The sequence below is a fragment of the Macaca fascicularis genome, chromosome 15 (assembly GCF_037993035.2).
Source record: "Macaca fascicularis isolate 582-1 chromosome 15, T2T-MFA8v1.1".
Classification (NCBI taxonomy): Eukaryota; Metazoa; Chordata; class Mammalia; order Primates; family Cercopithecidae; genus Macaca; species Macaca fascicularis.
Genome location: NC_088389.1, coordinates 58,256,905 through 58,278,564, shown reverse-complemented (window position 1 = coordinate 58,278,564; position 21,660 = coordinate 58,256,905). Strand labels below are relative to the sequence as shown.

The following is a 21,660-nucleotide window of genomic DNA, read 5'->3' as shown; positions in this document are numbered from 1 at the left end:
CATGTGCTTCATGCTCAGTAGACACTTGGCTGAGTGAAGGAATGAATGAAGCTGTTCATCCAAGAAGCAACACGAGATTATTTGACTTGTGAATACAACAGGTCAAGATAGATAAATATGTGGCAAGAGATTTGAAAGTTAAAGGAAATCTAAAATTAAAGGAAGAACCACATATAATTCAGCCCATTACTTGTTATACCCAATACTTGTCGAACCGTCCTGTGTACTGGGCACCATGCATGGGCTTTCAAATCCTTTCTTTTATTTAATTCCCTCAACATTCTTAGGAGGTAGCAATTAGAATTTTTGTTTTATAAACAAGGAAAAAGAAGTCCAGAGAGATTTAAGGAGCACCCAAAGCCACACCCCTAAATTGTAATGTCCACGTGGAAGTTCCAAGGCACCTTTCATGAAAGAAAAATGAGATGATGATGGACATAACGTAAACTATCAGGACAGATTTAAAAATAGCCCTCCACAGCCCCAATGTTAAAAGCAGAGAAGGTAATACAAAATAAGGACTTGTTTTATGTTAGGCCACCCTTTAATTTGTGATAGACTTCTGGCACTTACAGGGACTTGGTTTTTGTTTTGTTTTGTTTTGTTTTGTTTTGTGTTGAGACAAAGTCCCACTCTGTCACCCAGGCTGGAGTGCAGTGGCACGATCTTGGCTCACTGCAACCTCCACCTCCCGGGTTCAAGCGATCCTCCTGCCTCAGGCTCCCGAGTAGCTGGGACTACAGGTGCATGCCACCAAGCCTGGCTAATTTTTGTGTTTTTAGTAGAGACACAAAATGTTGCCACTATGTTGCCCAGGCTGGTCTCAAACTCCTGACCTCAGATGGTCCACCCACCTTGGCCTCCCAAAGGGCTGGGATTACAGGTGTGAGGCATCACACCTGGCCAGGGACTTGGTATTTTTAAAGTTTACACAGTGGAATTGTAGTGTCTAGCCTCAGGCCTTGGCAGTTTTTTAACATTTAAGAAAATCAAGGACAAGCCCTGTCTCAGGAGCCCTGGAGGGAACAGTCTCATGTTCATTGCTGAGAGAGGGGTGTACTGGGCTTCACCTCTGTAACCCATGAGTGCCTGCTCCCCCATGTCCTGTTCCAAGGAAAGCCAGTAATTGAGTCTACTAATAAGACAGCAGGTGCCACAGCCCATATCTTCCCCTGGGCTGATGTTCACTAAAGACATTAGCATAGACAAGTGGTGCTAGTTGTTTATCCCGGAGAACATAGTCTTATTCATTTTGAGTATCTGGGCATGCTTCATAGCACCACTCTGGGGTCCCAATGCTGCCCCATGGCTGTCTGGGTGCCTGTGTGTCATAATGTTATCATGTTGGACAGACTGGACAGACCTGTTTAATGTTTCTCTTCCTCTCACCTCCCAGGTCAAACACTGCTGAAGATAAGTTTGTGTTCTGCAACGGACTTGTCCTGCATCGACTTCAGTGCCTTCGTGGATTTGGGGAGTGGCTCGACTCTATTAAAGACTTTTCCTTAAATTTGCAGAGCCTGAACCTTGATATCCAAGCCTTAGCCTGCCTGTCAGCACTGAGCATGATCACAGGTAAGCACCACCTTGCCAAAACCACATCCTCATTTCTCTCCTTCCCTTTGTTATGGTGGGCCTTGACCACCACATACACCAGAAAAGTGGGAAAATAACTACCATTTTTTCTGAAATCTGTTAAGTTTAACCTAGTTTAAGCAAAGAAACATGCATCTATAATTTGTTGTCATAAACTTCTAGGAAAGAGAATCCATAGTCTATTGAATTGTCATTGTCAATAAGCCCAATATATGAAAATCTAACTTCCTACCAGAGATCTGTGGACAGTGGGACTAGCTGCTTCAGGGTTTGTTTGTTTTGAGACAGGGTCTTGCTCTGTCACCCAGGCTGGAGAGCAGTGGTGTGATCATGGCCTAGTGTAGCCTCGACCTCCTGGGCTCAAGTGATCCTCTCACCTCAGCCTCCTGAGTAGCTGGGACCATAGGCACACGCCACTACACATTTGGCTGTTTTGTAGCCCTGTTTCACCCTATTGCCCAGACTGGTTCAGAGTTCTTTTTACAAAGCCTTTCCTAGGAAGATTACCTTACCCAGCCCATTCCTGTGGAGCAGAGGTGATGAGGTTTCCCGTGTCCCCAATTCTTGGCTAGTGACCTAAAGTAAAACCAAAACACTATAGACATATCAAATACAACTTGATTTAATAACTTCGATTGGCAAAGGACTGAGAGAAAGCAAAAATGGCTCAACACAGCAGCTTTTATTTTTATTTTTAAAATTTTATTATCATTATTTTTGAGATGGAGTTTAGCTCTGTCGCCCAGGCTGGAGTGCAATGATGTGATCTTGGTTTACTGCAGCCTCTGCCTCCTGGGTCCACGCAATTCTCCTGTCTCACCCTCCTGAGTAGCTGGGATTACAGGTACCTGCCACCACACCTGGCTAATTTTTGTATCTTTAGTAGAGATGGGGTTTCATCATGCAGGCCAAGCTGGTCTCGAACTTCTGACCTCAAATGATCCACCCGTCTTGGCCCCCCAAAGTGCTGGGATTCCTGGCATGAGCCACCACACCCGGCCAACTGAGCAGTTTTTTAACCACAAGCATAAAACATATTTGATTTATGCCTGTCTCCCTCTATAGATCTCTCTCTTTCTATCTTTTGGGAGATAAAGGATCCCAAGGTGGGGTGGGATGGAGAAAGGCGCATGTTGGGCAAGGGAAAGAATATCATCTCCCCGTGGCCATGGAGGCCCTTGCCCCAGCTCCCTTTGCCCTGGGGGAGAGTTTCCTGTTAGACCTCATTCTTTCCGGTCAGACTGGGGCCTGGAGAGGTGGTGACAGAGGGTGGGGGCTCCAGAAGTGGCCAAATGAGGGGCTCATCCTTGTCCTTTTGGTCAGACACAAGCACAGGCTTGGCTGTTGAACTGAGAGTTCAAGTTCAGAATAATATGCTCTTGGCTATAGAAAACATGTTTCTCAGGCAGGTGGTGAGTTTCCAGAGCATCAAATGCATCCTCTGGTACAGATGGCCCCTTCTTTCTGTTTCACTGGAAATGTACATTGGTTTGCCCAAGCATTGTTCACTTGTATTTCTTGGGATATCTCCTATTAGCTAAAGTTAGATGCATCTGTGCCTTAAGAGGCTAGGCTGGTTCGTCATTTGATGGTTGACATGCAGGCAAAGACAAGCAAATGGTATGGCTGCAGTGAGGACTCAGACACTAGCCGTTCCTTCAGTATTCCAAATGGAAACTGACTTCCTCTTGGTCTTTGGTCCAGGATGAGAAACTCACTTTTTTTTTTTTTTTTAAATGGGGCTGCTAGACTTCCAAGAGAGCCATTAACGAAACAAAAACCAAGGCAGTCTCAAAGAGTATGGATTCCATTTGGAGGGCTTTCAAATGGCATACTGGAGCATCTGAAGAAAATAAACAGATTTAAGGCACAAGTATATTACTTCATCAGGACTGGAAGGAAACTGGTTCAAGGCTGCCTTTGAACTGAAGCTCTTTAGTTCAATTTCAAAACCATTCAGCAATTCCTAAGTCAGTTAAACATTCAAAACTAGAAAGTATGGAGTTTAGTTCATTTTAAAAAGACAAAACAAAAGTCTAGATCCAGCTTTGGATTCCCACAAGTAAAAGCAGTACATTGCTTCATCTCTATGGGAACAAGTGTTGAGTCTAGTTAATCAACAAATATTCACTGACCTAGGCACTGTGCTGCATGTCATTGGGTTTTCAGAGATGATAACACACATCCCTAGAGGAGATAGGCATGCAAAGTACTACAGTTGATGCAGGGTGTTGAGTGCCACTATGGAGACAAGGGAGTGAGTTTCAAGTGCCCAGAGATAGCAGGTGCGGGTGGTCTTCTCAGAAGAGATCACAGGAGCTGGTCCTTTGTAAATGGAGAGGATGTCTCCAAGCTAAAATGGAACAAGTGAGAATCCAGGCATAAATAAACATTTGCCAAAAGCCATTGAAAATATGGCTAAGTTTCAGAAAGGAAACAACTGAAAATTGGAGTGGCAGGAGATGTGACTGTTCTGATAGGTCGGGGTGAGGCGGGACATGAAGAACCTTCCACGCCTAGGTGAGGGGAGCAGAGTTTATCTTGAGCACAACAAGGATCCACAGGTTTTGTCCAAAGGAGCCTGATGGTCAGGTTTGCATTTTAGAAAGATTTACCCTGTCAGTGCATTTTGGGCACAGATTAGAGTGAGAAAGAATCTAAGAGGAAAAAGGTCAGTCCAGGTCTGAAAGCCATGATTCAAGAGGATGGCCCATCCCTGAAAGACCATATCTTTGTTTCACTTTTTAAATGGAAATTGACAAATATCTAAGAGGCCAGGATGTGTGGGTGCCAGGAAGACCCAACCTGGAGAGACTGGGCAGTTCAGTACAGAGAATATAGAGTAGAAATTAGGAGAAGGGTGGTGCTGGTCCTCTTTCTGCATTCCATTTGTTCTGTGCCCTGCAGTTACAGCTGCTCAGCCCGCTGCCCATTTATGTGGAGATTGGCCGGGGGAGGAGGCAGTTTGGCATGGCAGAAATAGCCTGGACTTTGGAATTGAGCACGCCCAGATTTTAATCTTCAGTCCTGTGTTTAATAAATAGGTGCTCTTGGGGAACACATTTCAGTTCTCTGAAATTCAGTTTTGTCATTTGTAAAATGGGGATAACCATGCCTATTTCATAGGGCAGCAGTGAGAATTATAGAAAATTCAGTTGGTGATGTAACCAAACTGGATTCAGGATAGGCAACTCTGAATTCACCTATGGTCCCCCTTGGAGTGATAGTGACAGAGTCCAAGTTAGGCATATGCCTTCCCCTGCCCCTTGGAAGCATCAAACTCAGTGGCATGAGGAAACAGGTGGTGGCTTTAGAAGGCAGTATGTTTGGTGACAGTCTCCTTGGATGCTTGAGAGAGAGGCTTAAAGGAGGACAGTGATATTAAACTAATTAAGCTGCACATAATGAGCACTTACAATAAGCCAAGTGAACTACAGTGGTGTCTTTGGGCCTTCCCGAGTGGGTAGCTCCCTTTCCTGCCTCATTCCTGCTGTGGTTTTAGCCTACAACAAAAATAAGCCCTCTTCTCTCATTTCTGTACCTTACAACACTCTTTGTGACTTACTGGTTGAAAGTGGGTTTGATAAGTGTGAAAATATCAGGAAATGGCAGAAAAGGCGATGCTTGGGAAACAGTGTGCATTGCTGTGGATATTAATTTTCATTTGAATATGAGCTGCCATGGATCTTGACTTCTGAATAAGCTTCGTTGATCATAAAGGGTGATTGTGGAGTAACAGCTGGACTATTTACATTACAGAATTCATCCCAAAATTGTCTTTTCTTAAACCACAGAGGAGAGCTCATGAAAAGGAAATGGCATCTTAGAAGTTTAACTAGGCTTGCTTCCAGGAAAAGTATTAAGAATCTGGACAGTATTGGTGGTTTGCACAAACATGGCTTTTTTTTTTTTTTTTTTGATTCTTTTTTTCTTTGTCCTCCTCCTCTCTCTGTACCCCCTCATGAAAAACTAGGCGGTAAAGTGGGGCAGGAAATGGTTTCATTCAGATCACTCTCCTTTCCTGCAGTAAATAGGGGGTTCCCCACAGTGGTTTGGTTTTCAAACGTTTTTCATGTTCCCTGTTTATCTACCCCAACCATTACCCTTTGCCAGTGCTGCATCTCTGAAGTAATGCGAGTGGTTTGAATCTGATGGGATACCAATGAGTTGATATCTGGTTGCAGTTAATAATGTTTCATAAATAAGAAGCCCCCCCGCCAAACAAAGTTAGTGTGGAATTACCATTTTATAAATATCCACTCATTAAATAAGCATAAGGGCCTACTATGTACCAAGCATTGTGACAGTCTCTAGGGATGCAAAGATGAGCCAGGCATGCATTCTGCTGTCAAGAAGTGGGTAGTCTACTAGGAAGTCATAGATTATGATATATGAACTTGATGTATAGCGATTAGTGCTCAGGTCCTGAAAAGGCAGAGAGGCAGTCCAGGGTAAGTCCAGATTACTGCTAACTTTTTTGAGGTGAAGGAAGGTAGAAGTGTTGGTCATGAATGACTTCCCAAAGAGGTAGTATCTAGACATGAGAAGACATAAAGAACATTCCAGATGAAGGAAAGAGAACTGCAAGGGCATGGCAGTTGAATGCCTTAGTACAGTTTAGGGTTAAAACAATTACAGTGGAGTTGCATTGTGCATATATTAAAATCACATATATGATCCAAGTAGAAAGAGGAGAAAAATTAAGAGTGCAGGCTATTGCATTGGATGACTGTATGTCCTGGAGTGAGCATGACAGAGAAGATATGAATCCACTGGAAGTCATGGTTTCTCTGCCTCTGGTGATGAGTGCTGAGAGCATGTCTTGTGCTTTTGAGAAAGTTAAAGGATTTTCAGGGATAAAAGTCATTGTATGGATTATTTACCTTCTGGCCTGATGTGATGACCTAACCTCAGAGCACAATGCTTTTCCTGTAGAGAAATAGGGGAAATAAGATTGGAAAGGTAGTTTTGAAGCAGATGGCAGAGGGAATCTCAAGTGCTCAAATGCCATTTTGTTGTTCCCCATGACTTTCTTTTCCCTACTCAGGTCATCTGTCAGGTGAGAAAATGACTCCTTTCTCTTCTGACTGTAGTCTTTTTCCTGGTCTTATTGAAACATGACCTCTAAGACTGAGAAGGTGGAAGGAGGGCAGAACCAGGGCAGAAAGTAGTGAAACAGTGACACAGCAGGACTAGACAGGTGGCTGACCATGCCACACCCTCCACCATCTGTCTTTCCAGAGCTCCACTGCTCACTGTATATGGTTACCTGGTTACCCCTGCTTTTGCATCAAATAAAGCCGTCAGCTACATTGCAAGGAAAACTAAATGTAAAACTTAGCAGGGCAAAATAGTTAAAAAAGGTGGGAGAGGGGAGAGGCCACAGGATTTAGAGACCGGAGATCTGAGTTCAGGTCTTCACCCTGAAATGTGCTGTCTTGGCAATCTTGGACAAGTTCGTTACCCTCTCTGAATCTCAGTTTCCTTCTTTCTCACAGGGATAAAGATGTCTACTTGCAGGTTTCTTATAAAGATTGAACGAACTAATGTGTACTTTGCAGAAAAAAAATTAGACAAACCTTCATTGTTATTATTATTATATTATTTGTTTTACACACTTCTATGAAGAGCCAGCTGTCTTGCTCTCTAGGAATCCATAAAAGTGTTCATGCATCCCTGCAATTGAATATACACATTGTATTAAGGAATTTCTTTGTGTCTTTACCAGCTAGACTGTGAGGTTCCTAAGGACAGGGAGAGTCTTATTAGTATCTTTAAAATTACTTTACCATTTACAAGTATCTGGCATATGACAAATATTCATTGAATGAATGGGCCAATTGTGAGTATCAGGAAGTCTCCCAAATTAGAAAAATCTGAATTAATTTTTAGCCTACCACAGTCATGAGAAAACTATGAATTCTTGAAAATTGCCTTCTTTCGATTCAGATTAATTCAGTAAATACTTATTGAGCATCTACTGTGCACCAGACATACATTCCCTTACCCTTAAAGAGTCTGTGGTCTCACTGGAGAGAGAGACAGACACATACTCTACCAAATCAAAGACAGTCAGACTGAAAAGTACCATTTAAATCAGCCTCACCACAGACTGCTGACTGACTTGTGGCTTCCTGACCAGCGTGGGCTCAATGTCTCTGGGACTGCCCATCAGTAAAGGATGTTGTATATGGCATGAGTGGTAGCAATAAGGTGAATTCCCAGAAAAAGGGGTAGAGCTGAGAGTGGGGAGTCCTGTTTGTTGGTGTTTGAACTACACACACCTCTCTCTCCAGGGGCCCACCTTTCCTTCCCCTTTGGCTGGAACTGCATTGTTGTCACCAAGTTAACCTTTGCCCTAACACCTGCTCAGAAAGGGGAGTTACTTTTCCCCTTGGTGGGGCTCCTGATGGTTACTATCATCCCTTTCTTTATCCCCTACTCCCTGCCATGAGGAAGAGAATTTGACATTTCTCATATAAGCCCAAGAGGCAGAACTGGGAACTACATATAACAGCAGTCCCCAACTTTTTTGGCACTAGGGACTGGTTTCATGGAAGACAATTTTTCCTTGGACTGGGGTTGGGGGAATGGTTTCGGGATGATTCAAGTGTATTACATTTATTGGGCACTTTATTTCTATTATCATTACATTGTAGTATATAATTAAATAATTTTATAACTCACCATAATGTAGAATCAGTGGGAACCCTGAGCTCATTTTCCTGCAACTAGATGGTCTCATCTGGGAGTGACGGGAGACAGTGACAGATCACCACACGTTAGATTCTCATAAGGAGCGTGCAACCTAGATCCCTCACATGCACAGTTCACAATAGGGTTCACACTCCTATGAGAATCTAATGCCGCCACTCATCTGACAGGAGGCGGAGCTCAGGTGGTAATGCAAATAATGGGGAGTGGCTGTAAATACAGATGAAGCTTCACTTGCTTGCCCGCCACTTACCTCCTGTTGTGTGGCCCAGTTCCTAACAGGCCATGGACCAATACCATTTGGGGATCCCTGATACATAGGATGGCAAATTTTAGCTCAATATAAGAAAAACTTTCTCATAGAAAGAACCATTTGAAATTGGAATAAGCTGCCTTGAGGAGTGAGTTCCCACTTTGGGGAATGAGGTTTACAGAGACTAGATGAACACTAGGTGTGGACTGAGTCAAGCATCTTATGGGTACTAGGATTGACTAGAGCAGAGCTTCTCCAGGGTTCACATCACTGGGCATCTTGTTGCATTGCAGATTCTGGTTAGGTAGGTCTGGGGCAGGACCTACCTAAACAGATTCTGCATTTCCAGCAAGCTCCCAGGTGATGCTGATGCTGCTGGTCTGGGGCCCACACCTTAAGTAGCAAGGAACAAGGGAACCTATTGGTAGTTAGCAATCTATGAAATTAATAACTACCATTTTAAAATACTCGGTGCCAGGCACTGTGCCAAGGGCTTTACATGTGTTATTTTGTTTAATGTTGCTTAATAAATAAACTTGGAAGTACCTGGAATGGCTAACAGCAGATACAGGAAGCATGGAGATCAGTCAAGAGCTATTAAAATGATCTAGATAGCAAAGATATTGAAGATCCTGGTCCAGAGGCCATGAGTATTGAGAGGGAGATATAAATGCAAGGAACATCACAGAGATAATAACGGAAGTTCTTGCAATGGATTAAACATGATGGCTCGGAGGGAAGGAATTGTTAGAGATGATTATGAGAGTGATGTGAAAGGCTGTAATATCATAATAGACAAGCTTAAAGAAGTGGCTGATTTGAACGGGAAGGTAATGACTTGAGTTTTAGATAGAGAGGATACTTGCAAATATTCACTAAGTGCTCACTATATGCTAGGCATGGTTCCAAATACTTGACATGTACTAACTCGTTTACTTCTCATAACAACCCATAAGGCAGGTACCATTATTAGCACCATTTTACAAATGTGGAAACAGACCCAAAGTCACCCAGTTAATAAGTGGTCAAGGCCAGGCGTGATGGCTTACGCCTGTAATCCCAGCACTTTGGGAGGCTGAGGCGGGCGGATCACAAGGTCAAGAGATGGAGACCATCCTGGCCAACATGGTGAAACCCCATCGCTACTAAAAGTACAAAAATTAGCTGGGCATGCTGGCACGCACCTGTAGTCCCAGCTACTTGGGAGGCTAAACGGGAGAATCGCTTGAACCCGGGAGGCAGAGGTTGCAGTGAGCTGAGATTGCACCACTGAACTCCAGCCTGGCGACACAGTGAGACTCCATCTCAAAAATAAATAAATAAATAAATAAGTGGTAGAGCTCAGGTTTACAGCCAGGAAATATAATTCCAAAGCTTTGATATGGTAGGTTTTAGATTTTGTAAAGTTCTTTACTGTTGTTAGCTTCTTACTAACTCCCAACCTGTATATTTATTCTTAGCAGCTTACCCTTTTAGTACTTATATAATCATTTTTCACAGATCCTTGATCCTCTGTGTATCCATTTAACAGATATTTATTGGGTGTCTCCTATGTACTAGGCTTGGTGCTGGAGATACAATGTTAGGCAAATACAGTTCATGCCCCCATGGTACTTACAATTAATGGGAGGAGAAAAATCATGTAACTATCTGATTTCAGACTGTTGTGTCCTGCAAAGGGAAAGATTAGAATGCCAGAGGAGAACATGATCTAGAATGGGGGTAAAAAGGGAAGCTTCCTTCAAGAAATATTTGATCTGAGATCCAAAGAATGAGTAGATCTTAACCAGGTGAAGATGAGAAAACATGAGCACAGACCTAAATGTAGCTCTATTATTTCATTCCATCATTTCTCTCCCTGACTCCTTCTTCCCTGGTTCCCCCTACCTCCCAACCCCTCCCTCTTGCTCTAAGCAGAGATGTCTATGCCTGGATAGCTAAAATGCACAGGAATCCAACAGTGGCTTTAGATGTTCATACCACACAAGGATTAGGAGTGTGATCTGTCTGTCGCATCTCTAACCCCAGTAGTTATAACATTCCTTGCCACAGAATAGGTGCTCAATAAATAGTTGTTGAAAGAAGTAATTGGTTAATTTGGTGCACAGAAAATAGGAGAGAGTTATAGAAAGGCTAACTCATCTCAGGACGAGGAGAAACTTTCTAACAATTAGAGACGTCCAGAGATGGAAGGCATCCTGTTATAAGAGAAGTATCTCTGGACTTGGAGTGAAAGAAAATAGCCTCTCGCTAATTTTGACTATGGGCAAGCTACTTAATTGAGCCTTACTCTCCATACCTGTTAGTTAAAGATAATCTTTGTCCTGCCTAATTCACAGGATTGTTGTGAGAGTGAGATAAAATAATCTAAATAATCTAAGTAAAAGAGTGTTATATAAAGTGCTATTAAATATATTTGTATTGTTAAGGCATAATATTATAGTTAACTCCCAGTCCAGCCACTACCTGACACTCTCTTTATGGTAACTTGTAGTAGAGATTCTTGTCTTAGATGGGAATTTGAACTAAATAACTCAAACCCTTTCCAATCTATATATACAATGATTATGACATATAAGTCAATTATTTAACCATTTCTGTATGTTATGTTTTAAAGTTTTGAATATATAATGCCAGAGTTAAAATACTGAAGCATTCTATGAAAATTATATAGACCAAAATGCAAGAAATATTAAGAAGCTTGTTTTGTTTAATGGTGGACAAAGACCTTAAACTAAAATCTTCCGTGTATAATTCTCTAGGAAGGGGGATAGTTCAAATGCCTTATTTCTCCCCGAATTTATGAACTCTGTATATCAGCTCCGTAGCCATGTTTACCAAGCTACAAGAAGAAAGGAGATCCCTTTAACTAAAATGTCAGTGATTAGGTTTTAAGGGATTTCAAATTACTAGGGAAGGACCCAGACACTTAGTGACTCCCTAGTGATTTGAAAATCTTCTTGGCTGCTGGCAGTAGTTTGCATGGAGACTGAATATTATCTCAGCCCTTTTGAAAAAGTAAAGAAGCTACAAATCCAGTGGCTGTTCAAAACAACAAAGAAGGGTTGAGGTGCCTTTGGCTTCTAACAGGAGTGTCTCTGAATTCCTCAAGGAATTCCAGGCCTAGAGTTGATCCAGCTGGCAGGAGGTATCGATCTCCACTTGAATTCACTGAATAAATAATGGTTGCCATAGTTATTGAGCAGTGGCAACTGGTTGGAGAGCAGGGAAAACTCTGCAGTACCTTCTGGGAGTCTGGCCATGAGAAAGTCTGGTTACAAGGTTCCACAATTAGCCCCTCCCCAAATCTAGCCAACATATTGCTCAGTTCCTGTATCCTGATGATGAATATGAGATCTTAAATGTTATGTAAGACATGAGACACTGAAAGGAAGGGAAAGCTTAAGTCAATGGACTGGTATTTATTCTGAGAAAGGCGACTCTTCCTAGGTTATGAATCTAATTGGATATTTCTCACTATTAATTGAATTTAGTATCAGCAAGGTGATGTTTGATCATGTTATAACTACTCAAGGACTTCAAAAAGGACGAAATCCATCTTGTTCTGTTTTAACATTATTACACAAAGAGCACAACCTGGACATTTTAAAAGAAACAAAAAAGTTATCCCCAAACCCCATAGGTATTTTCATGTTTATATTTTCTTTCACCCTTCTTTATATGAAGAAATAATATTTGCGTAGATGGAATCACAGCTTTAGTATTTAATATTCTACTCTTTATTTAATGTTGTAAACATTTTTTTATTTTGCTTCACAGCCTTCATATTTGTTCTGTTTGATGTCTCCAGAATCTTCCCTTCCATATACCATTATTTACTTAACAGTTCCCCTATTCTTCAGCCCTTTGCCTTTTTCCAGTTTTTTTGTTTGCTTTTGTTTTGTTTTGTCTTGGTAATAGATAATACTGAATCAAATGTCTGCATGTATACAGTTTTATTCTTCTGTTAAATGTTTCCTTTGGATAAATTCCCAAGGGTGGGATTACATAGTCAGAGGCTATGGACGATTTATAGCTCTTGAAATTTACTGCCAAATTTACAGCGTGTTCTTTTGTTTTGGGGAGAAAAATAAAACTTTAGGCAGAACACCACTGCACTGCATGCAGGATTCTCTTAAAATTCACTCTCAGGTGCTTCTTCTGAGACTGAAACATGGAGCCTATGTATTTAGTAAAGATAAGCCGTAGGAGACAGGTCTGCACCTGGGCTGATTAGCTAATAGTTTCTCAGGGAAAGCAAAATGATGCACTGCAAAGCTTGGAAATTAGGCCACTAATTGCCTTTTGTTAGACCTTGTAGTTGCCAGCCACTTGCCCACTGGCAAGCATTGTCTTTGGTTCTGATTATTCCAGAACCAGTTATTCCAGTGTATAGCTCTCTACAGTTGACAGACCACTTTTCCATAACATTATCTTAATTGAGCCACAACAGTCCATGCAGTTGGGTTTTATTATCATTTTACTTTTTCTTTTAATTTATTACATAACATTGAAGACACACAGGAAGGATACGGCAAAGGCTGTGTATCTGCCACCCAATAATTCTGATTTTCCTGTGAAGACATTGAGCCTTAGAGAAATTAGGTCACCCAGCTAGTAAGTGACAGAACCAGAACTAGAACCCAGGTCTGTCTAACTCCAGGGCCAGTGCCCTTCTCTTTATAGCATATTGCATTGAGACAAGATGCCTGCAACTTACAATCCACGGAGATGCCGCTGGCAATCTTCATGGTAGTATTTTGATATTATAACATATCAGGCCAGGTGCAGGAGTGTGTGCCTGAATTTTGATATTATAACATATCAGGCCAGGTGCAGGAGTGCATGCCTGTAATCCCAGCACTTTGGGAGGCCGAGGTGGGTGGATCACTTGAGGCCAGGAGTTTGAGACCAGTCTGGCTGATATGGTGAAACCCTGTCTCCACTAAAAATACAAAAATTAGCCAGGTGTGGTGCACACACTTGTAATCCCAGCTAATTGGGACGCTGAGGCAGGAGGATCTTTTGAACCCAGAAGGTGGATGTTGTAGTGAGCTGAGATTTCACCACTGCACTACAGTCTGAGTGACAGAGTGAGACTCTGTCGAGAAGTAAAGAAAGAAAGAGAGAGAGGGGAGGAAGGGAAGGAGGGAGGGAGGGAGGAAGGGAGGGAGGGAGGGAGGGAGGAAGGAAGGAAGGAAGGAAGGAAGGAAGGAAGGAAGGAAGGAAGGAAGGAAGGAAGGAAGGACAGAAGGACAGACACACATCAGAACTCAGAGCTTTGGGGCCTTACAGATAATTAAGTTCAACCTTCTCCTTTTACAGGGCCCCAAAGAGGGAGGAACTTCCCCAAATCATACACAACTAGCCAAACTGAGGATAATGCAAATTTTCTGGTTCCCAGGCCTCTTATTTGGGACAAGTCTTGTTCTGTCGCCCAGGCTGGAGTGCAGTGGTGCGATCTCGGCTCACTGCAACTTTTGCTTCAAGGAAATAACTTTTCTTTCTTTTTTTTTTTTTTCTTGAGACGGAGTCTCGCTCTGTCGCCCAGGCTGGAGTGCAGTGGTGCGATCTTGGCTCACTGCAAGCTCCGCCTCCTGGGTTCATGCCATTCTCCTGCCTCAGCCTCCCGAGTAGCTGGGACTACAGGCGCCCGCCACCACAGCCCACCTAATTTTTTGTATTTTTCATAGAGACGGAGTTTCACCGTGTTAGCCAGTATGGTCTCAATCTCCTGACCTCGTGATTCACCCACCTCGGCCTCCCAAAGTGCTGGGATTACAGGCGTGAGCCACTGCGCCCAGCAGGAAATAACTTTTCTAACAAAAATGTCTCCAACTTAAAAAAATTAATTTAGAACTAGCCACAGTAGCTCATGCCTGTAATTTCAGCACTTTGGGAAGCTGAGGCAGGAGGATCACTTGAGTCCAGGAGTTTAAGACCAGCCTAGGCAATATAGTGAGGCCCTACCTCTACAAAAATTAATTTAAAAATCAATCAGGTATGGTGGTGCATGCCTATAGTCCTAGCTACTTGGGAGGCTGAGGCAGGAGGATCACTTAAGCCCAGGAGTTCCAGACTACAATGAACCATGATTGCACCACTGCACTGCAGCCCAGGCAACAGAGCAAGACCGTGACTCAAAAAATAATAATAATTTCGTAAAAATTAGAAACTATTGCTTGATTTCCCATTAGAAGGATGTCTTCGATATCTCAAGGATTATGATTTTACATGTAAATGTACTGAGAGAAGAAAAGTTTGAGATAACAGAGGACAAGCTCTTCCCTTGGAAATGAGGCTCTGAGGCCAAGCACAGTGGCTCATTCCTGTAATCCCAACACTTTGGGAGGCCAAGGTGGGAGGCTCACTTGAGGTCAGGAGTTCGAGGCCAGCCTGGCCAATATGGCAAAACCCCATCTCTACGGAAAATACAAAAAATTAGCTGGGCATGATGGTGCCCACCTGTAGTCCCAGCTACTCAGGAGGGTGAGGCAGGAGAATTGCTTGAACTGTGGGGAGGGGGGTGGGGGGAAGTAGGGGAGCAGTGAGCCAAGATCGCACAAGAGGCCAATATTTGCCTCAGTAAACTGGGTTCTCATCCCAGCTTTTAGCAGCTGAGTGACTTTGGGAAATTCATTTAACCTTATACATAAAATAGATCATAGTATTTAACTGTAGATCATGGAGATCATTTTATATATTGTTATATATATATATAGTATTTAATGGAGATCATTTTATATATTGTTTTGTAAAATATAAGATACTGGTATTTGTGTCTTGATACATTATAAAGTGCCTGCACCACATCCTTCTGGGCTTCCTCCCCTTCTCTATGACTTTTCCATCTCCACAGCAGGAGGACATGTGTATTTTGTACAGAGTGCCAGGTGTATGTCAATAGGGGTTTCAAGTTGGGGGGAACAAAACAAGGAAAAGAAAAGCTGAATTCTTCTCAATGCTGGTTAGCATGAAAACACAGGAATGCACTTTGCTATGTTGGGTCTTTTCGAGCAGCCCTTGCATTAGCAAATGGAAGTTACAGCCTCCCCACCTCCCTTAAGTGAGTCTGTCAAGATAGAAACATTAATTCATTTGCCTGGATGTGTTTCTGTGTCACTCTGAAAAATAGTTGCCTACTGACAGGGCTTTGTGAGTCCTTAGTAGGACAATGTATGCAAAAATAATAAACACCCTGCCATTCATTCCATGTGGCTGTGTGCCAGGAACTGTGCTTCCCTTGTGTTACTTACCTAAGCTGGCTATCCCAGAAACCCCGAATTGGGTATGATCATTTTCTTCATCTCATAAGGAAATGGGTGCTCAGAAGTAAAGAGACTTACTCTAGGGCGCACAGCAAGTAAGTGTTGGGACTGGGATTCAAACCTTGGTGTTGTTTAATACCAAAGGCCATGAGCTACCTCTAACAGGGAGGGCACTTTGATTGTTAAGAAGCCACCCAAACTGGCAGAATGAGACACAGACCTCAATTAGGCATTCAAAGTGTCTTAAGATGTATTTGCCTCCTAAACTTCTTGCTCTTCTCTGTCCCTCTGCAGAAAGACATGGGTTAAAAGAACCAAAGAGAGTCGAGGAGCTATGCAACAAGATCACAAGCAGTTTAAAAGACCATCAGAGTAAGGGACAGGCTCTGGAGCCCACCGAGTCCAAGGTCCTGGGTGCCCTGGTAGAACTGAGGAAGATCTGCACCCTGGGCCTCCAGCGCATCTTCTACCTGAAGCTGGAAGACTTGGTGTCTCCACCTTCCGTCATCGACAAGCTCTTCCTGGACACCCTACCTTTCTAATCAGGAGCAGCCTGAGCAGTGAGCCGCCTCTTCTCCTAGCACCTGCTTGCTACGCAGCAAAGGAATAGGTCTGGAAACCTATCATTTCCTGTCCTTCCTTAAGAGGAAAAACAGCTCCTGTAGAAAGCAGACTTTTTTTTCTGGCTCTTTTCCTTACAACCTAAAGCCAGAAAACTTGCAGAGTATTGTGTTGGGGTTGTGTTTTATATTTAGGCATTGGGGGATAGGGTGGGAGGGGGGTATAGTTCATGAGGGTTTTCTAAGAAATTGCTAACAAAGCACTTTTGGACAATGCTATCCCAGCAGGAAAAAAAAAAAAAAAAGGATAATATAACTGTTTTAAAACTCTTTCTGGGGACTACAATTATAGTTGCTTTGTATTTAAAAACAAGAACAGCCAAGGGTTGTTTGCCAGGGTAGGATGTGTCTTAAAGATTGGTCCCTTGAAAATACACTTCCTGTATCAAAGGTACGTATGTGGTGCAAACAAGGCAGAAACTTCCTTTTAATTTCCTTCTTCCTTTATTTTAACAAATGGTGAAAGATGGAGGATTACCTACAAATCAGACATAGCAAAACAATAATGGCTGTTTGCTTCCATAAACAAGTGCAATTTTTTAAAGTGCTGTCTTACTAAGTCTTGTTTATTAACTCTCCTTTATTCTATATGGAAATAAAAAGGAGGCAGTCACGTTAGCAAATAACGCATGCTAATATTCCTAGCAGAGGCTGGGTTCACCTTTCCTGTAGATCCCTTCTGAGGTATGGCCTATCCAAGATTTTTAGGCCATTCCTGATGGAACCAGATCCCTGCCCTGACTGTCCAGCTATCCTGAAAGCGGATCAGATTATAAACTGGATTACATGTAACTGTTTTGGTTGTGTTCTATCAACCCCACCAGAGTTCCCTAAACTTGTTTCAGTTATAGCAACTGACTAGTATATTCATTCAGAAGCTCCATAAGTCAGTCGAGTATTTGATCCCTAGATAAGAACATTCAAATCAGCAGGAACTGGGTCATACAGGGTAAGCACCAGGGACAATAAGGATTTTTATAGATATAATTTAATTTTTGTTATTTGTTAAGGAGACAATTTTGGAGAGCAAGCAAATCTTCTTTTTAAAAAATAGTATGAATGTGAATACTAGAAAAGATTTTAAAAATAGTATGAGTGTGAGTACTAGGAAGGATTAGTGGGCTGCGTTTCAACATTCCGTGTTCGTACTCCCTTTTGTATGTTTCTACTGTTAATGCCATATTACTATGAGATAATTGTTGCATAGTGTCCTTATTTGTATAAACATTTGTATGCACGTTATATTGTAATAGCTTTGCCTGTATTTATTGCAAGACCACCAGCTCCTGGAAGCTGAGTTACAAAGTAATTAAATGGGGTGTTCACAGTGACTTGGATACACCAATTAGAAATTAAATAAGCAAATATATATATATATATAAATATAGCAGGTTACATATATATATTTATAATGTGTCTTTTTATTAACCATTTGTACAATAAATGTCACTTCCCATGCCGTTATTTTATGGTTCATTTGCAGTGACTTTTAAGGCAGTACTGTTTAGCACTTTGATATTAAAATTTTGCTTATGTTTTGCTAAATTCGAATAATGTTTGAAGATTTTTAGGTCTAAAAGTCTTTATATTATATACTCTGTATCAAGTCAAAATATCTTTGGCCATTTTGCTAAGAAACAAACTTTGAATGTCAAACTGATGTAGTTTTTGTTAGCTTTAAATCATTTTTGCTTTAGTCTTTTTAAAGGAAAGATAACAAAACTATGCTGTTTATATTGTCATTAAATTATACAATCAAACAAATGCCAAATGAATTGCCTAACTGCTGCAAAGTATAACCCAGATAGGAAATCATATGTTTTTTTTCCAGGAGTCATTCTAATATTTGATTATGTGTTATGTTTATGTGTGCTTTTATGAAAGATTGTTATTTTTATATATCAAGATGATAGAACCTGGAATGTTAGAATTTTGAAATGTTAGACTTGGAAGGGGCCTGGCCTGTCAACTAGTGCAACCCCTAAAATTCATAGAGGAGCAAACTGGGGCCCATTGAAGGGTGAAGAGTTAATCAAAGTCAAACAGCTAGTAACAGAATCAAGACTAAGACCTAATTTACCTTTCCATAGTCTTTTTTTTTCTCAACTTACTCCATCTATATAAAATCAGGCTTTTAAACATAACCACTAATATTTACCAGAAGATAACCATGAGTAAAGTATACTTTTGCATTAATTTTTTGAGCTTATATGCAAACATAATAAATATTATTAAGTATCAGGAAAGCTAACATTTCATACAAGATAGCTTCAGACCAAATTCAAATTGAATTTGAATAAATTAGAAATACTGTGCATACATAACCTTCTTGTGCACCATGAATATTTGGAAAGTTAATCCTTGTTTTTGTCATGTCTATAAAGGAAGAACAAAACAAAACAAAAACAGAGCCCTAGAGAAATGCCGTTACTTTTTATTTTTACACCCATCAGATTTAAGGAAAAGACTTTTTAGCCATTATAATCTAGTGGTTGGAAGGAATGAAGAAGCTTTTTTAGTACTAGGTCCAGATATGAGTGCTAAAAATAAAGATGATAGCATGTTCTTCTGTCTTCCATAGTTATTACAACTATGAGAGCCTCCCAAGTCATCTATCAACTCAACTCCCCCCCTTTTTTTTGTCTGAATGTTGCACATAAGTTTATACAGAGTGGATGACCACACTAGCACAGAAGAGGACAACATGTATTAAAGCAGGTGATTCCTCCCCTTGTGGGAGAGCTCTCTCAGTGTGAACATGCCTTCTGTGGGCGGAAATCAGGAAGCCACCAGCTGTTAATGGAGAGTGCCTTGCTTTTATTTCAGACAGCAGAGTTTTCCAAAGTTTCTCTGCTCCTCTAACAGCATTGCTCTTTAGTGTGTGTTAACCTGTGGTTTGAAAGAAATGCTCTTGTACATTAACAATGTAAATTTAAATGATTAAATTAAATTACATTTTATCAATGGCTACTGGTGTATTGAATAAGCATGATTCATTTAACAGTTTTCTCTAAATTATTATGTAATAGTATTTGCTGTGAACTCTTAAGCACATCCCCAAAATTGATTTTTAAAGGCTTAGTAATGCTGAAAAATTAATAGGATTTCTGAATTGGATATATATTAAACCTTACTGATTGAAAAGAAGGACATTCTAAATTCAATAACCATTTATTGACTACTTCCTAGGGGCAAACCACTGCTGAGTGCTTTGAGGAGATACAAACATGCACAGTGTGTGAAACTCCCATTTTTCTTTCAACTGTATATAATGTAAATGGAGCTAAAATTTGTTGGCTAAAAGTGTTCTTTAAAGGTAAGAAAGATTCATTTTTATATCAAGAAAATATGATACAGTTTGTGAACCAACATTCCCAAGAATCAGGGTTATAGTTCTCCAAGATAGATGAGTGCTCTCTGCCTTTTTGTTTGAGCCATCACTACTACATTACTTAGAAATCCCTTCTTTGTGGGTAATACTTCTTCAACTCTACCCAAAACATCATGTGTTCTGAGTTAGTGCAAATGTGCTTTTTGTGTGTTGACGACTCAAAAGTGTGGGAGTTCTCATGACTTACTTCATCAGTTCATGCATAAAGTATTGTCTGTGACATCTAAGTACAGATGAATGGATAAACAAAATGTGGTATATAAATACAGCAGAATATTATTCAGCATTAAATTATAAATATATTATTTGTGTACTGTGCAGACACAGTATTTAGATGTCACAGACAATACCTTATGCAAGTGTTTGGTTTAGGAGCCAAACACTTCCTCCTGCTTCTCAACAGGACCTTCACTACTCAACCATAAACTATGATTAGTAAGAAAAGAAAGACAGCTATAGTGGAGTGCCATCTGACATAAATTCAAATGTAGGTGCTTTTATCAATAAAAAAACAAAACAAATATAAGTGCTTGGTTATAATAAAAAATAAATAAGAGGAGAGGGTTAAGCCCCTCTTCTAGGGACAATAAGGACAAAGGTGTGGTTTGAATGGGGAGGGTCCAGGAAGAACAGGGCTAAATAAAGGGGCACTTGCCTGTGGATGAATTCCTATAGGTTAAATGCAAAGAGAAACACAAGCAACTAATTTCTGACTTTAAATTGTGGTAAAATACACATAACATAAAATCTACCATCCTAACTGTTTCTAAGTGTACAGTTCAGGAGTGTTAAGTACATCTACATTGTTGAGCAAGCAATTTCCAGAACTCTTTTTTCGTCTTGTAAAACTGAAACTCTATACCCATTAAACAACCCCCCATTCCTCCTTCTGCAGCCCCTGGCAACCACCATTCTACCTTCTGTCTCTATACATTTGACTACTTATGTAAGTAAAACCATACAGTATTTGCATTTTTATAACTGGCTTATTTCACTTAGCATAATGTCCTCAGGTCCATCCATGTTGTATCATGTGCCAGAATTCCCTTCCTTTTTAAGGCTAAATAATATTCCATGGTATTTACATACTATATTTTGTTTATCCATTAATCCATCAATGGGCATTTGGGTTGCTTCCGTCTCTAGACTATTATGAATAATATTGCGGTGAACATGGATGTGCAAATATCTCTTCAAATCCTGCTTTCCATTATTTTGATTGTTGACTTTTGAGCTTAAGTGTGATGTAAGTGCTTTTCAAGAATAATCTTGGTTTTATGTGGGGTTTTTTTGCCTTAGGCACTGATTTCAGAGCCTCCCCATTTCTTTATCTCAGGAGGCATCTGAGGTTGCTCCATGAACAAGGCTGTTTATAAACCTTTGTTCCAGGGCTAGGCTGAAAACTGAAAGGACTAAAATCTAAGAAGCTTAAGTAATTTATCACCTTTTCTGAACGCTCTTCTAAGAAGGCCCATCCTTTGCCCGACCAGTTGAAAATCCCATCAGTTTCAAAGAAGGTTTTTGCACCTTCTATTATTTGCCATCCCTCACCATGAACAAAATTCTTCATGAAATGCATCAGCAAAGTCTTCCTCAGAGTTGTCTCTGAGTTGCACTGTGACACTGACATGGGCAATGCTTGTTTTGTTTGGCTTTCGTTGCAAGTGCGCTGTCCTTCCTGTTTTAGTTTTTCTGTCTCTGTCTGACTCATTTCATGGCTCCATCACTGAGCCCAGGGATCATCACCCCCTTCTCTGATTACCTCCTGTGGTGCTGGCCATCCCCCATGCTGGGCCTCTAAGGGTGCTTGATTTGAGG

At 41.0% G+C, this 21,660-nt stretch overlaps 1 protein-coding gene across 12 annotated transcripts in view; it reads left to right on the top strand.

The window, feature by feature from the left end:
• The window catches only part of NR4A3 (nuclear receptor subfamily 4 group A member 3), a 44,247-nt gene extending 24,828 nt beyond the window's left edge, over positions 1–19,419 (top strand). For all 12 annotated transcript variants that reach the window (XM_045372555.2, XM_045372554.2, XM_045372556.3 and 9 more), the window contains 2 exons: positions 1,397–1,575; positions 16,126–19,419. In XM_045372555.2, coding sequence (XP_045228490.1) covers positions 1,397–1,575; positions 16,126–16,373 — 427 coding nt within the window. In that variant the 3' untranslated portion in view covers positions 16,374–19,419. The remainder of the gene's footprint in view (positions 1–1,396; positions 1,576–16,125) is intronic.
• The last annotated feature ends 2,241 nt before the right edge of the window (positions 19,420–21,660 follow it).